Consider the following 17,915-nt stretch of genomic DNA (forward strand, 5'->3'; position numbering starts at 1 on the left):
CTTTTCTAAACTAAACAAACCCAATTCTTTCAGCCTTCCTTCAGAGGTCATGTTCTCAAAGTCTCTCCGCCTGCACCGCTTCCAGCAGCTCCCAGAGGCCCAGAGCGGCAATCTGCGGCCAGTGGGAGTCGCCATCAGCCAGACCTGCATACGGGGCAGGTAAACACACCGGCCCGGCCCGCCAGAGGCTTTCCCTACACAAGTGGCGACCTGTTTGTGAAATCCTGATGTACACTGGATTCTGAGGTTGTTCCAATCATATGGGACAATATAAAATAGGTCAGAGTGAGGAAACAGGAGCAAGCCTGGGTGGAACATAACAAGGAGAGGGTTTAAGAGGAGATAAGAAGAGGGAAGGAGGCAGGGTGGAATGAGGAATGTGTAGCGAGATGGTATATTAGGCAGTGGCTGCTCAAGTTTCCCCACTTAACTGTTCCTTAATCCAGAGTTGGAGGAAACTCTGGGTCAGAGTAATTCAGTCTCTGTGCCCCTTCAATCTGTATTAAGGGTTCATTGAAAATGCATTCACAGTCTCTGTAGGGAATGACTAGAGAAGCCACTTAGGAGAAGGAGCCCTGCCCACCAGGAGGTGAAGGGATACCATCAACTCATTTAACATAGGCCAAACAACTGGCAGGTGGAAATGAATTTCCATATCTGGACTAGGTCAGCAGTAGCAGACTGGTGACCTAATGGTGAAAGGGTCCCTGTCCCATAGCCATTCTGCTTATGTACAGCCATTACTTCCCTTTAATTCACCTCTATAAGCGTAGCACAACGAAATCCAAAGAAGCATTAATCGCCACCTGGAACAATACAGTTGCTTCATCCACAGCTACCCATCCAAGCATAAAACTACCATGTATTAGATCAGTAATTATACAAAGGTGACATTTTCTTTAATACGCACATTTAAGTGATCAACAGTTTACAGCCGACTTACAGGAAATATGAATGGCTGAAGAAAATCTCTTTTGGTTGGAGTTTGATTATTGCAACAATAACATTCATCTTGAGTAGCTGAGATCTAAACTTCGAGCAAGTAGGTATGGAACAGAGTAGGACTAGTTTGCCTCTAATTCAGCTTCTGGGCAGTCAGTAATCTCTCTTTCTGACCCTGTAGTATTTCACTGCTGATTAAATACAGTTGTATAAATAACTCAGCTATCTTGCACCATGATCATGCTATCGATTGTGGGTTCTCTTGTTCCTCACTCCATCTAGGCTCATGAAGGCTTTGATCCTGCACCATTTGGGGTAGGATCAACTCTGACAGCCCCAATTCAGTAAAGCACTTGGGGTGAAATCCCGGCCCCGGTGAAGTCACTGGAAGTTTTACCACAGACTTCACTGGGGCCAGGATTTCATTCTAGGACTTTATTGGAACTTAAGCATATGCTAACATGCCTTGTTGAATCAGGGCTGTAGGGAACTGGCAGTTTAAGAAGTGGTGAAGCAGGCCTAAGTTTAGACCATTCTGGGCCACTGTGTTTAATATGGTAAGTTCCTCAGAAAGGAAGGCTGGTCCAATGATTAAGGTACTATCCTAGGACCTAGGTCCCTGCTCTGCCATATGCTTCTTGTGTGACCCTCAGAAAGTGAGATAGGGCTGGTCTTCACTTCAAGATTAGCTTGAGGTAGATCACCCCAACCTGACTTACGTGCGTATACAAAAATCTCTACCTTGAATTAAGTGGTGCTTTAAACTTAAGGTAGCTGCCCATCAGGGGGTGTGGATTGAAGCTCTAGTGCTGCTGAAGCTCAAGCAAGTAATGCAGTGAGGGCTCAGCTACTGTTGCTAATCCAAACACACTATTATACAAGTGTTATTTTGCAGTGTGACTGTTCTCACTCTAGCTCACTCCAGAGGAGTTAACTCTCAGTAGATAGCTCAAGCTAACAGTGCAGTGAAGACAAGCCCTTAGCCTCTTTGTCGCTCACATCTCCATCTGTAAAATGGAGACAATACCACTCCTGTGATGTAAGGAAGTGCTATAAGGATAAATACATTAAAGAGACTATTGTGATTGGGGCCATATGTGGACCTAAATGTACATTTTACCTATCTTAAGAAACTTCCATTTCAGCATCTCATTTGGAAATAACTTATTTCTATCGAGGCAGTATCATACATAAGTTTGTAGAAACTATTTATACTGTGTTATATCAGCTGTGACTTTTGCAATGCAGAGTATAGGAAATATGCAGCCACAAAAAGACAATCACATTTGTAACGGTTACTAGAGTTCTAGAACTTGAGGCGTAGGTGGTTTTGAAGTTTTTATGAAGTAGAGCAACTGTGTTTTTTTAACCCCCCCCTCCCACATTTTGCAACAGTTTAATTCTGGGTTACCATGCCTTTCATGGAAGTTGTTCACGTTAAGTCACTGGAAAAGATGGACTATGTAAAGAACAGGGAAAGCCTTGAATATCAAACTACTAGATAGCAATTTTAAATGCTCATTTAGGTGAAATGCTCATTATAGTTTAAATGCCTTAGTCTGACACTATTCTAGTGAGGGTGGTGTAACAATTCCTATGTTCTAAAATATTGGCCCACAATAAGGCATGATTTGTTCTTTTCCCCCCCTTCACATATGGAAGCTTTGAGATGACCAGTCACAAACTTCAGTCATGTCAGGGGCCAGCTAGCACACTTCTACTTTGCAATTTGGATTCCTCACATCAAGTTATATTTTAGAACTGGTAAAAATACAAGTTATTTAAAATCGATGCCTTGCAACAGACAAATTACAAATCTCAAGGCCATTGACATTCATGAACTTCTCCATGTTTGCTCAAGACACACACATCAAATCATCTTTTTGCATGCACCTTTAGAAAGGAGTTCTCCACCAATGTCTTTTATTTAGAGAAAGTAAATAGTGACAAGCTGAAAGAAACACACCAGCTAAAGTAGTGTTAGTTATGATACAGTGCAGATTTTACTTTAACTTCTTAAACACTTTATTAAAATGTCACTATTATCCAATTACCTAGTGATTTAGGGAGAAGAGAACAGAGTAATTTGGTAGACAGATAAACAGCTAGCTCCCTTTACATTCCAATTCCAGATCTGTTCCCTACCAAGCACTGGTGTAGTGAGAGACCAGTTCAGGGTGTGTTAGTTTAAGTCAAGGAAACTATTGCATCATATTTAGGGGTCAATCCTGCAAACCTTCACTCACAAAACTGATCCCAAGTAGGGACTTTGATAGAATTACTGGTGCAAACAAGGGTTTGTAAGATTGGGTGCTAGGTCTGTGCACACCAATTACACAAAAGCCATCGCCATCCTGCAAAGAGCTCAGCAGGTAAGCTAATCTCACATCCTTCCTGGGAAGGGGCATTTCCTCAAAAGTTGAGCACATGGACATCATTGAAATAGTTCGTGTTTTGGCCGATTGTCCTCTAATTGAGAGAGGATTGCAACTTCCTCTGCCAGTCCTCATTTAAAAAATAAATAAATAAATAAATAAATAGGGGTGAGTGTGTGTAGTCAAGTGTGGCCCTTCATTTAAACACAAAAACTTATCCAAAATCCAAACAAAACTTCAGGAAAATCCCACCAAAGCTTGGCCTCAACTGTTACGGAAACTGCATATGCTAAAACACAACCTTCTGTGGGCATAAGCATTACTGTTTACTTAGTATCACATTTATAACCTTCTTAAAAAATTACTACACCACGAGGCTACATTAGGCTAATTGCTTAATCTAGTTACACTGCACAACAGTAAATCTGCTCACCAAATGCAGCATGTGATAAAGAGAATCGTAGGGTCTTTCCATGCCTTTGTTCCTCGGTTTACGTTTAACTCTCCAAAAAGCTGACATCATTGGAAAGATATTGTTGTGAAAATTCTGTTACTCAGCATTTTCAGTAACAAATACACTAAAAAAAGAATCCACATTTCTTTCCATATTCAGCTGATATGAAATTCTTTCCTGCTCCAGACAAGTGTTCTTTCCTCATAGTCCATGCTGCTTACTTGAGACACAAGCACAGAAAACATCCTCGCCTGTATTTTAATGAGAGGGCAGCTACTGCACTTCTGTAAGACTCTGCTCCTGTCTCATTTGCTGTAGGCCTTGTTCTTTCAATAGATCAATGAGAATTTAATTCTCAGCTCTAACTAGTGAAGTCCCTTCTGAAGACTCCCTTTCATGAAACAGTCATATGAGAGCTCCTGCAAGAAATGGCTGAAATGTGCAGAGGGGAAGCTGACAGTGGAATATAAATGTCTATTGCCTGTGGATTAGTATCAGCTGACTGGCTGCAACCTGTACTGCATAAGATTATTAAACATCAGGGCAGACAGCACACACCAATTAGACAACTTTAAAAAGCCAGTTAGATTATTGGAAAACCTTCACTTGCTTTTTAAGAAGTCCCCATTTTAATCCTTTTACCTCAACTTCTACATGTGTTGAGGGATTTGAATCAATAGATAATTTTGGTTCTCATTAACACTGCAAAAGAAGATTCATCTTCACAGAACACTTTTGGTAAACGAAATGCATACAGAGTCATTAGTGCACAGTACCTTAATCACAGCTGCAAGGTAATTAGTTTTAATTTCAAGAGACATGTCTTAAATTAGAAAAAAGGAAATGAACATCCAGTAGCATTTCAACTTATTAGATTTTTAAAACATATCCACAAGTGGGGAATGTGGCAGATCACTAAACAAAGCGCTACTGACCTGATCACCACAGTAAATGTGTCGTGATGGCTACAATGTGCAAAATACTTAAGTTTTTGCTGCTCTGTGATATTGAGAACCTGCCTCTACATGTTTTAACCTCCAGACCAAGTGTGTTAAATTATATAAAGTAGCACACTTTAAGCAAATAAGCAGATAATTACAAAGGCTAGTGTTTGTTAAATAAAACTTACATTAGTAAGTTAGCTACATGGTATCCTGTTAAATTAGAGATGGATGACTGACAAAGATGTTACTTAGAACTGGTTTAAATTCTCATACAGATCTTGGACTAGAAATTGAGGCTATGTCTACCCAAAGGTTGGCAACGGAGTCTTCATTTATTCACTCTAATTTAAGTTTCATGTGCCAGTAATATGTTTTAATGTTTTTAGAAGATCTCTTTCTATAAGTCTATAATATAGAATTAAACTATTGTTGTATGTAAAGTAAATAAGGTTTTTAAAAATGTTTAAAAAGCTTCATTTAAAAATTAAATATAATGGCGGAGCCCCCGGATTGGTGGCCAGGACCTGGCACTGTTAAGTCCACTGAAAGTCAGCTCGCGTGCTGCCTTCGGTACCTGTGTCATGAGGTATGGCCTACACGTCTAGCCGTCTTACATGTGAGACCTCCACGGCACAACCTGTGCTACAACGCAGCTGATGTGCCCTGCGTCAAGGTCACCTGTGTTCTAGCCTCGGTCTAATGCTGATAGGACAATACCCTTGACACAGTTGGCAGCAGCTATGTCAGCTAGGACGAGGCAGTCCACATGTGCACTGTTCACACTGATACCTTTTATCACTGGGGAGGTTCCCACATCGTTGACTGACAAACAGGGTTTGCACAAATATGCCTGTGTCAGTCAGGTCTATAAATAGTCAAACCCCTGAAATTCAGTATGATTAGGTCCAAGCCCTCTTAAGCCATTTCTAGTGCAAATTTTTGTTGGGAAAAAAAAAAAAAAAAAAAAAAAAAAGAGATAAGCATAGGAGTTTGCTGATATTTACATCTTTACAACTGAGAGATACTGAGCTCATTAAAAGTCAGCTGTACATGGGTTGACACCACCACCTTAGAGATTAAAAACACCAGACTATCAGTCAATTTCCTCTTTCTATGCAGGATTGTTTCTATAATGCATTTTCTAATGCTATATCTAGCACAATTTTAAGATATCCCATCTCTTGCTGTTTACAGCAGGATAATCCCATTGAAATAATGAGGTTTTGTTCTAATTCTTCCCAATTTAATTGATACCTGCTTAGGAAATGGCAAAAAAAAACCAAAACCCTTTTTTCCTTTCCCCCCACTTCTTTGTGATATATGAAAGGAGCCTAGAAGTGTCTCCTGCTTGTTTTTTCCATTCTAAATTCACATCTGGTGCACTCTGGAACTATATTAATATCAGGAAAAAACATACTGTCTAAAGGTTAGAAAACAAGTGGTGAGGGGTTGCTGGAGAAGAGGGGAAGAGCTGGCAACAGCACAGGGGACTCTCAACCCTACTTTATCAAGTCAGATATGTAAAAAGGGAACAAGCCCAAGTTTTGCAGAATTCTTTGCAGGTTACAGACATGCCTCTCATAGTAGCCATGCTCATATAGCATCTCCACTGATCACTGCCTTCAAACTCTTTCCTCTCCTGACTTCCTCCAGGTGGGTTTCACTGTGTATAGAGACAGCCAGTGTGAGTTAAGGCTGATGATGTGAACATGATTCGTAATCTCAGTAGGATTGGAAGGAGGTGGCAATAGCATGGAGAAAATACCTTTCTTGCCTTATCCTGCAAATAGCTTCCAGAGGATTTAGGAGGAGAATGTATGGTGAGGGTACCTTCATAGAGAAGATTAACAGACTCTACCACCAGCTAATTAAGTGCCCAGTGATACAGATGACATTTTAAAGTGAAGCACAAATATAAAGAGGAATTAGGAACAAAAAGTCAGAGCCCCCTTTCCAGTGCAGCTTCTGAAGAAGCTGCACATTTACTAGCACTCTCTCTGGCTTTAACAGAACTATTTTTAAGTTTTGTTGAAATTCAAGAGCATGGGAGAATTGTAAAGAATAAAGAAGTGTTCCAAATATAAACAGGGGAAGTAGAGTTAGCAAGTTAAAAGATATTTGTTGTCACTATAAATATATTCTGTACTGAAAAAAAACACAGACACCCCTCCCTGTCTTTTAATTCGAGACTTAAAAAACAACAACCACCACCACCACCAGACACACAACACAACACTTTAAAGTGGAAAAAAACAAAACAACACACTGAACTCAAAATTCCTCCCCATGAATCATATAAGTTATTTATAATGAGAAGCTCCTTCAAAGATAGACATTTCCAAATATTAGAAAATGCAAAACAGGTGATAATGTTTCATTTACACAAAATGAAATTTCCACCTCATTAAATTTACAAGTTAGTTACAGTTCTTACTCTCTTATAAGAGTAATAACTACTAAAACACAGTTCCTTAGCACAGCCAAAGCACAGGGCTGATCACAGAATTCATATACCTTGCTTTAGACAGCTGATGGTTCATGGAAGCAGTGTGAAATGGGACATCACAGCCTCTTACATAATTCATACATAAAACTATTAAAAACTACAGAAAATCCAACCACAGCAAGAGTATCCATAGCCAAGTTAGCAATAGATACCATTAATATGTGGACCATTTTTCTGCGAAGAAACATTCATTTCAGACCTCATTACAAATCATGCAGGTATCCACACAAATTTTAAAAAAATAAAATCTACACACACTACTTCCCCCACTTTTGAAAAATATAATTTTATACTTACTATAAAATGATTCCCCAGGAAAATCTAGAGATGAAGTTTAAAGATAATCTTCTGCTTTACATACAAGTTCTGTTTATGTTTCATGCATAGGAATGCTTTCTCCTATCTACCAAAGGAAAGGCTACAAGCTAGTATGACATAAGGGATCAGGAAACAAGAGGCCAGGGGCTTTTTCCTTCCTTTCAACTATGATAACCTAATAGTGGTATTTGGGGATCGGTTTATGACTCACCAAGACACATTTGCAACTAAAACAAAATGATAGGAAACCACAAGAAATAGATATATAGAGAGAAAGCAAGTGAGCAAGCAAGCACGGGGAGGAAACACAGAGAATCAATGAGCTCAGTCTTACATAGTCTATACTCGCTGCACAGTAAATTCTGTAGAGCTTGGGTTACTAACGCAGCATCAATTATGCAGCAAGAACTTAAAATACAACAGCCAGCCAGCCAGCCCTTTTAAAGTAATCTTACCATATGTACTTGATTCAGCTTCAGCAAACACTAATCTCCACAGACCATTTTGTGCAGTATTCACTATTACCACAGCTAGAACAAACTACCAAGCCATGCCAGAACTCATCCCTTAATAGAGAGCAATTAGCAATCTATTTGTGCAGCCTGTTAACTATAATTGGAGAGTTCTGCTTTAATCAAAGGTAGATTGGTTGTAATTAGTTTTGCATTTAAGCTGCTAACATGTAAACTATACTATTGATTTAAGGCAATAATATAACTTTTGTGCTTCACCCCTTTGGAAATTACTAAAGAGAAAAGGAGAGGAAAATGTGATAAATCAGTCTGGAAACGCATTCAGCTCACCTGCCCAAGGGGAGGAAGTGATAAAGGTGCTATATTTCAATATGTGAAAGCATTATCACACACCACAGAAGATCAGAAGCAGGTCTACTCTTTACCCCTCATGGATCCAGAACACAGCTGTTACTCAACAGGTGTTGACGTGCTGTAATCAAGGCTGTAATTTGTTACACTCTGTATCACTTGTAAACACCTTAAAAGTAAGATCAACATTTTCCTAGGGAAGATACTCTAATCATGCACAGCTGTGAAGTCAGCATGTCAGCTGTGACTCTACTGCACTTTAGGTCTTTGTAATGTGAAAATGAAAATCTCTCACCTTGCTCATCCTATCCGTCTCATCAGCGGACTCCAAATCAGGCACTTCTGCTTCCTCTGGAGCTGCCTCAGCACAGCTGTCTTGTTCACTGAAAAGGGTGTGCCCTGCCAAAATTGACATGTATGCGGAAACAAAATAGTGGGTTATGCAAAATGTGAAAAGTTTAGAGCAGTGAATAATGAGCTTTCATGAATATTCAGGTTCTCATCCTGCAATGAGCTCGGCAGGCATCTGTGCCAGTGCTTCCTTGGATGCACAGGGGCCTACCAGCATTCAGCTCACTGCAGGAGCAGGGCCTAACAGGAATTTGAGCACAAAGGTTTCATGGCCACATATGAAATTTGATTGAACTATAAACACTGATCACATAATGTTATGGGCCTGATTGAAGTTAGAGGCCACAAAAGCTGATGCAAAGTTAAGGCCAAGCTCCATGTTGAGATTAGGTTTTATAAAGCTCCAACCCTACAAAGGCCTGTGCTTAACTTTATACTCCAGCAATTCCACTGAGCTCATTGTGATTATTCATGTGTAAAGTTGAGTACATCTTTCCAGGATCCAGGCCTTAGTTAACATTTCCTCCATACAGCCTTATATTGGAAGATTAATAAATTATAGTTTATAGTTTTACATTAAATTTTTCTTTTAATGTTAGAATCAAATATACTTTTACAGGGATTTTTTGAGTTATACTATTAATTGACAATTGCATCTTTCTGTATGCAATATACTAAAGTAACTGCATTAATCTGTATCTTGGCAGTCTTAGGACTACATTTTTTGATACAACAGTCCATAAAGATATCTTTGCAGGTACTTCCCAAGACCATGAACACTTAAGCACATGTGTAATTTTTTCACACAAGTAGTCCCACTGAACTCAGTAGGACTACTCATATACTCAAAGCAATGTGTGTGTATATATAGATAGATAGATATAAAAGGTGTGCAGGAGCAGGGCCTTTGACTCATGCAGCTGTGAGTAGAAATGTAAGTAAACTTGTTTTATGCCCCCTGGAAAGCCAAATTTTACATAAGTTAGCTTTCTAGTTATCTAACAGGGGAATGAATAGTTATGGTGTTCTAACTAGAGGGGAGAATGGAGGCGTACCAGAAGTTTCCTCCTTAAGAAACTTATTCCTATATGACATTCATGGATCTCAAGTAAATATAAAGGCAACTCATTTGCTTTTCAGAAGCACCTTTGAGAGCCTGGGATAAAAACTGTCCCTAACAGGAATAATTTAACAGTATTCAGCAAGGGAATGAACAGCATCAACGACAGGAAAATCTTCCCAAATCTCAAGTCAATCTGAGTGCTGCTGCACTGGAATTTTGTGCCAGACTAAACAGACACTCCAGAGAAGCTAAGTATTTGTGTCTAGATTTTAACTTTTTTTCCCATTAACTCATAACTACAAGTTCATTCAAGGTTGTCACAGTCCTGCAAATCAGATGAACGTGAACAGACCCCTGTTGCCTGCACTGAGCCCCATTAACATCAGCAGTGCGCCGCACAGGTGCAAGGGTCCACCTGCATGAATTGGGGTTACTATTTATATGTAGTCTGTATTGTTCTTTATAGCATATGAGTTTTTACATTATGTAAGTTATCTAAAGAATAATATATCAATAAGCAATGAAACAACAAGAAAGAATATCAAAGGAAGAAAAAAAAATTGTGAATATCCCATGTTAGCTTTTTTGTGTGTGTGGCATTAGTAATCCAGTTTTTAACCTTTCAGCAATCCAACAAAAAATTATGCTCTAGTTATATGCAACATGCTGGAAAAACCTATTATCTATTTCTTTGATTCCCAAAGGGGATATAAGCAGCTCTTTTAAATTACTAGGTATTTTCTGTAAGATGTTTTGATTTATGTAGGTCACTGTTTTCTTCTATATAAATTAGCATTTTGGTAATGTTTTCAGCCTAGACCAATAATGGCACTGCTGTAGCTCTCATGTTGTAAATAAGAAAACAGAAAGCACATACCAACTACAAAACAGATTTATACCATTGATATTTCTCAGCTGTATTCAGTGGGGGTTTGAGTGAAAAGATTATGGGTTACTGTCTGGGTGTTCTGATTCAGAGTGAATGGCAAGCCACTGTAATGATTAGTGTGCTCAAAATCTTCCGTCAAGTCTATTTCTTTATTCTGTGGGTGCAATGAAGTGGAATTCATTATTATATCTGGAAATAGAGATGTATTTTAAGAAATGTACTAGACACATCAGAAAATTCAATTCTGCTTGCCCTTCACTGAAGTTCACAGAAATTTAAAGTTAGTACAGTTGCTACTATGAGTGTTTTGCTAAAAAATTAAAGTTGGGCCAAGAAGGCATGTTAGGGCAGGCTTTCTAGTTCTCATTTGAAGACAATTCATACTTGACTTTGGGCCTGGGTTCAAGAGTGCCAAAATATCATCAAAACTTCTCTCAAGCTTTTAGCCACAAGCAAAAACTCTGCAAGATCTTGCCAGGGCTGCCCAGAGGATTAAAGGGGCCTGGGGTCTTCGGCGGTGGGGGGCCCCCGCTTCGGTGGTAATTCTGCTCCAGGACCCGCTGCCGAAGTACCCCGATGACCAGTGGTGGGCCCCCCCGCCACTGAATTACTGCAGAAGCGGGACCCGCCACCGAAGTGCTGAGTCTTCGGCGGTAATTCGGTGTCGGAAGAAGCTCGGGGGGGCCCGGGGTCCGTGAGAGTTTTCCGGGGGCCCCGGAGTGAGTGAAGGACCCCACTCCAGGGACCCTGAAAAACTCTCGTGGGGCCCTTGCGGGACCCAGGGCAAATTGCCCCACTTGCCCCCCTCTCTAGGAGGCCCTGGATCTTGCAAGATTTTCACCATCCTGAGCTACATCTGAACCAAATTCAGAAAATGTGACCCTGCTGGTTTGTCTCCAACTTGTAGAAACCAGTACACAGCTGAGTGACCTTTGAATTAAAAATATTCAAAAATAGTAGAGAGGAGGTTCATATGGGAGGTTCCCATGGAGGCTTATCTCCACTGTGCTGAAAAATCTAAGATCTTGATCTTGACAAGGTCTGGTTTTAATGGGTTAAGATAGATGATAATGAAATGCATTTGTGGAAGTGTTTGGTTTCTAAGAAATTAAATCTGTGCTGAGCCTCTCATTTCTACAGCTTAGTCCATCAAGTTTTATTACTTTCTGACTCCTTTACTAATATCTAGCAAAACTCTTAAATCCCCTAGAATATCCATTTAAAAAAAAGGGAAATGTGCAAAATATCATGAGTTTGGCTTGCGCAGCCTGTGTTTGTCCACTACAATTAATTATTCATTATAAGCAGTGCGAAATACAGCCCACAATTATTTCTCACCCTAAGCCAACGAACAGCATGCCTTTTATAGCTATCAGGACTTCTTTTCCTGTTACTACTCAGACACCGCTTTAATCTACTTCCTGCAGTGTAAACACTTCTACCCAATACAGACAGCAATCTTTCACTTACATCTTAATGAACAGTCACCCAATGCATGTTCTGCATTGTTCTTTCACACAAAAGTCTTAGGCTGTCAAACACAATGTCTGCTTTAATAGGGGTATCCGCTGGTAGTTATACTTTGCCAATGAAATCAGTAATGTTGAATGTTCTTACAATATCTATTTAAATACGTTGCAGTTACTGTCCCCTTACTGTTGGTTCATTACATTGTTTTATTCATATCCTGTAAATCTTTATTTAGCTATTCATGGAGCTCTGTAAGGACAATGTACTAAGTTCTCTTTTGCTGTAACTGTAGACAGTCTAGGCATATATCACTTGTTAATGAAGACAGCAAATGGTTTCACTTTTTATGAAGGAATTAGAAAGAGAAATCCAGAAAGCAGCAAAGGGGCAGCAAGGAGGCTAAGCACATGAGTAATCTCACTGAGATCAACAGGACTGCCCTGACGCTTAAAAGTCGGACATGTGTTTAAGTACCTTGCGAAACCAGGGTAACAATGACCACAAAAATAGCTGTCCTTTTTAGGGCTGTTTGTAAGAGATTTCGCTCTGTTGTTTGTTCTACCCGATGCATAAGAAGAGTTTGGTTTTTTAAAAAAAATAAATTAAAGGGAAACTGTCAGGGTTCAGGTCCAGCACAGAATTCTCATACTTACAGTAGAACCTCAAAGACAGGGGGCTTAGGGCTGCAGTCATGCGGGGGGGGGGGGGGGGGGGGGGGGCGGTATCAGGGCTCCAGGCAGGGGGTGGAAGTCAGGACTTCTTACCCTTGGGAGCACTGGGGGTCAGGGCTTTGGCCTCGCAGGAGGTGCTGAGGGCTCATGGCTTTAGCTATGCGTGGAGCGCTGGTTTCAGTCCCAGCACTCCCACCATAGCTAAAGCCCCAAGCCTTGGGGCACACCCTATCCTGGCTGAAACCGGGGTTGGAGCTGTGGGCAACCCTGAGCCCTAGAGCCCTGGTGCTCACAAGGGTCAGAAGCCCTGACCCTGCCCAGAGCCCCAACCCTCCCCTCTTCCCTCCACCTCCGTGGCAGAAGTCTGTAATGTTCAGAGTTATGGACAATCTCCATTCCTGAGGTGTCGGTAACTCTGAGGTTCTACTGTAACGCTAACTAATAAGAATGGAACTAGAAGGGGGAGTGATAAGACAACATGCACACTCAGATTATATGTATATCCATAATAAAGCTGTTGAGATTTTACAGAAAAAAACTGGTAATTTTTAAGTAGGTCCCTGAGCTTTACAGTCTAAAAACTGAAGTGTTAACAATGCTGCTTTCTAACTGGTTAAAAAGCAGTACAATTGGATACAGAAGGGTTTCAGAAGGTCGAGGAACAAAAATTCTAAACACAGCTGGCAGAAACAGACCAAGTCACCAGAACTTCCTCTGAGATTTTATGTTCACAATGTTTAACATAATAAGGGTTGTAACAGCAACAGTGATCTGTTCCTCCGGCTCTTCGTTTCTTTACCTGGTCACTGCCTAATGGGCAATATCTTCAAATTACCATCCAGTAAGTCCTAGTGAAACTTTAAGACCATGTAAAGAACCAGTAATGATATTTTAAACATGCTACATGAAACCCCAAATTAGAAGTCTGCCTCACAAAAATAACCCAGACAAAACTAAGGTCACTGTTACTCTTAACTTGCTCTGAAATCCAAATTTACTTGGTCTGGGGGAACTGGCAAGAGAGGAAGACAGGGAAAAAAAAAGAGAGATTCTTACAATGCAGTGAACATTTTGTTTTTACAACAAATGAATCTTTCACTGTGACTCTGTTTTTCCTGCTCGCAGAGTGACAAATCACAGACTGCTCAGGAACACTTAACTGTTTCATAACTGGCAAATGAATGTATTCATTCAAAATAGTGATATACCTGTTTTACCCCCTACACCACATGAAGTGATTTGTAAGGCTCTTGGTTGTCCCTGTATTTTGCATAGTGTGTCCTATGTCTTCCGATGCTGTAATCTTATACAAAACAAGAATATTTAGAGCCTTGCCCCCAAACTCTAGTACATGAAGAAGGAGCTCACATATCTCCACATGGAGGCCATATGGTTTCACTATGCAGAAGAGAAGTAGGGAATGCCTTAAGAAATTATGGCTAAAAAATAACCTTTAGGGCATCTTACTAACCTAGTGGCAATGATCTATGCTGAGTTTTGGGAAACCTACCTCTGGATTTCTAGTCCCCATTCTCTTACTCCCTGGACTGAATGAAGTTGTGTGTTGCAGAGGAAAGACACTATTCTTGGGGAAGGGAAAGGGCCTTGAGTGGTCGTTTTAGCTAATTACGGGGAAAATGTTGAGGGTCTCCAGAGGGAGTCCTAACACGTAAGTGCTTTTCAAACAAAATTATAATGGCTGTGCTGGGGGGAAGAGAAGATTAAAGCCTGGGAGAAAATTAAAAGGTGAGAGGAGGAAATCTTCGTGGTCTTGTAACAGGCCCACAGAACCCCTCAGGGGAAAAAATGTACCTCTTCTTCACCTTGCTATACGTCAAAATCTTAGTAGCCTAATTAATCACAAAAGAAACAAGAGTAGCTAAGAGCCAGTGGGTCCAATGGGGTTTACATTGCTGGAATTTTGGTTTGGTTTTCTATTAACCTCCCACCTCTAAACATACACAAGCAAAAAAATATCCAATATCAACATTTTTAAAGGCTTCCTAAAATGATCAGAATCTAAAATATTGACCCAATTATCAGAATTATCTACCAAAGCACCTTTGGTAAAAGTTCCATCCCACACTCTCTGCATGACATGCAGCAAATTGCTACAGTGAAGTATAGCATCTAAAGCCACATAAACATAATGGTCCAGCCAGATCCTGAGCCCAATAATGTTAAACTCCAGTGTTAGGTGGATTTTCTTTTAGCTCGGTACAGAAATATAAGTGTACACACTATAAATAAAGCATGTGATACAAACCACTGAGCTGATTTATATAGCCAGCCAAGCTGGCAGTACTCAGCTAGGATACAAATAAATAGGTCAATGGGTATTTCATACTTGATTGCTTTGGACAAGAAGTCACAGGGCTGAAACCAAAAATCTGAGACACAGCTACAATCCCAGATATAATAATAAAATGTACCTCTATTTAACTTACATTTCAGATGGTAAAACTCAAATAATGCACAGGGGCTAGAAGAATAAGAGCTTTGGAAAAACCTTTTATACTTCCTTCCACTGATGTCTAAAGAGATGGAAAATGATGGAGGAGCTCTAAATGCTTGCCTCCAAACCTCAACCTTTGAAGTAAGTCCCAAATCCTATCCCCACTTTAATCTAAAATCTTCCCAGTTAGAATGTGTGTGTTGTTCAGTTTTAAACATTTTTAATACCATGCTTTAGATGCATATGGCAATTGCAAGCACTTTAACAAGGTAAAATTGTGTTACTGAAACTTCTGTAAGCACCTCTGAACCATCTGCTGAAATACTATTTTGTTACTTCCTCCAATTCAAATTGAGATATTCCTACTCTTCCTTCAGCAACAGTGAAATAAAGGGAAAACGATACCCACCTCCCCAATTTCCCTGCTATGGGGAAATAATTCCGGCAAAAAGGTTCTAGCCTTCCCTATGACATATAACCCCTGCACTGGAAGGGTAGTAACTTACTCAAACTGGGATCAAGATGCTCTTACCTCAAGAAAGACAATTAAGTGATTTTATATGTGTAAGGGTGACATCTTGTGGCCAAATATAAAAATCTCAGGTATGGAATTTATGATTACCCACACCTCATCCTTACAACTGCTTTTTAAACACAATCATTCAACTACTGTTAATGCCTGTTTGTGTTCTATCTGCTAGCTAACAATTTCGAACATGGTCAATTTTTAGGAGCCTTCTTCAGAGCAGGAAAAGAGAAAAAAGAAAATAGAAAAACTACTCAATTCTATGTTATTCTAACCAAATTTTTAAAGGAACTTCTGAAAAAATAGATCAAACAAACAAACACACTTAAGAGTGTCTTTTGTTTTGGGGTAGTCACATATTTAAAAAGCCAAACAAAAACTCGCACGTTTCTCTGACCAAATATTTTCCAAATCACTACCTAGCCAGGGAATTTGTGGTTGCAATTCAGTGTAACCACAGGTCACGTCATAAATTCCCAAGCTCCTGTTGATAATCTAACCACAATGTTTAGGGCCAGATTCTTATCTCACACAGGTGTAAATCAGGAGAAACTCCATTGTGGTCAATGGAGTTACACTGCTGTATGTTGGAACCAAAGTGGACCCATTTTATGTTAATTTCCTCAGTGGAGATTGTTACCTTGGTTACTGCCGCTATACATCATCGCACTGTCACTCAAGTCAGACAGATTTTCCATGCGACATGGAGGTGATTGCATTAACTTCTGCCCCGCCTCTATCTCTGGATAAGTACGCACTGTAAGGCACAGTGAAGGCTGAACAAGGGCATCTTTCAGCATGGTTGAGTCCAGGTCTTCAGCTCCTCTTTTGTTAATTTCAACAATTTCGTCACCAGCTTTAAGGCCTGCAGAACAGAAAGTAACAGGTAAGTATCACACAGTAAGTTTCTGTTGCCCATGTCCCCCAAAGACCTCAGTCTGTGTATTTATGAAGTGCTAGTAACTGTGATGTCTAGACATAACATAAACATTTATGATTCCAAACATGCAGAAACTTGATGGATGTGAAGGGATCACTGATGGATGCTGATTTTTGTGAAGAGATCTATCTTAAGGTTTTCTACGACGTCCCATCACCATAGTATCATTGTATTGCTGTCACCACGTGATACATTTACCATGTATTCACTGAATTTCACCGTATGCCCTTTGTGAGTGAAGAAATAAACTTTTCTTTACATCATTTTCTAGGAGAAAAACCATGCACAACATTTACAGAACACACTGTTTATAAATAGACTCAGACTTCTAAAGCTTTCCAGTTTATTGGTGAAGAAAGTATTAGTGTGAGATGAATTCGGACAGGAATCTACTTTCTTTCTTCACATTGACCTGGGGGTTAGAATGAGAGAAAATGGATCATAGAAATAAGACACTAATTAATTCCTCAAGACCAGCATGTCCAACGTTCTGCTGTCAACACAAAAAACATGTTTAACCTTAAAAGTAAATTGTGCCAAGAAAGTCAAACTTCCAAGTTTCAAAACATCACAATTCTCATCATAACTGGAGTCATTTAGCAGAGAGTGTCTGTTAGAAAATGTTTAGGGCAAGATTGTGGCTTTACATTCGTGGTTGCATTGCAGGGGTGGGTAGAAGGAGAAGCCATGTAATGGTGGCCCTTCTCTGCTGATCAGTGCACAGGAAGCGATGGGAGAGAGGCCCAACCATGACCCCACCCTTTCATGGAGACTAGCACCATAATTCATTTTAACTCAGGGGAGCTCGTCTTTTTGAATACCCGGACTCCCCTCCCCCAAACTCATTCCCTGCATTTAGCTGGGATGGCACCACCCCTTTAGGAATATGGGAAGAGCAAGGTAGCCATGACCCCTTGCACTGAGACCTCCTCTTCTAGATTTCTAGCACTCTGGTATTGCGTAGGAGGACTCCGCCTGGACTCTGCAGACGGCTTCTTGTGCGCCTGCCCTTTCTTGCTCACCAAAGGTGAGCCACCGTCTAGCCCAGGAGTCAGCAACCTTTCAGAAGTGGTGTGCCGAGTCTTCAATTATTCACTTTAAGGTTTCAAGTACCAATAATTCATTTTAACATTTTTAGAAGTTCTCTTTCTGTAAGTCTATAATATATAACTAAATTATTGTTGTAT

The 17,915-nt window shown here is 40.1% G+C and overlaps 1 protein-coding gene across 10 annotated transcripts in view; it reads right to left on the minus strand.

The window, feature by feature from the left end:
• The window catches only part of TIAM1 (TIAM Rac1 associated GEF 1), a 273,240-nt gene that overhangs the window by 25,093 nt on the left and 230,232 nt on the right, over positions 1 to 17,915 (minus strand). For 8 of the 10 annotated variants that reach the window (XM_032798274.2, XM_032798269.2, XM_075073407.1 and 5 more), the window contains 2 exons: positions 16,429 to 16,653; positions 8,659 to 8,762 (listed from right to left, as the gene is read on the minus strand). In XM_032798274.2, coding sequence (XP_032654165.1) covers positions 8,659 to 8,762; positions 16,429 to 16,653 — 329 coding nt within the window. Of the gene's footprint in view, positions 1 to 3,750; positions 4,210 to 7,518; positions 7,654 to 8,658; positions 8,763 to 16,428; positions 16,654 to 17,915 lie in introns of those variants that run through there. The other 2 variants (XM_032798278.2, XM_032798277.2) reach the window with 2 other exon arrangements.

The sequence above is a fragment of the Chelonoidis abingdonii genome, chromosome 1 (genome assembly GCF_003597395.2).
Source record: "Chelonoidis abingdonii isolate Lonesome George chromosome 1, CheloAbing_2.0, whole genome shotgun sequence".
Lineage (NCBI taxonomy): Eukaryota > Metazoa > Chordata > Testudines > Testudinidae > Chelonoidis > Chelonoidis abingdonii.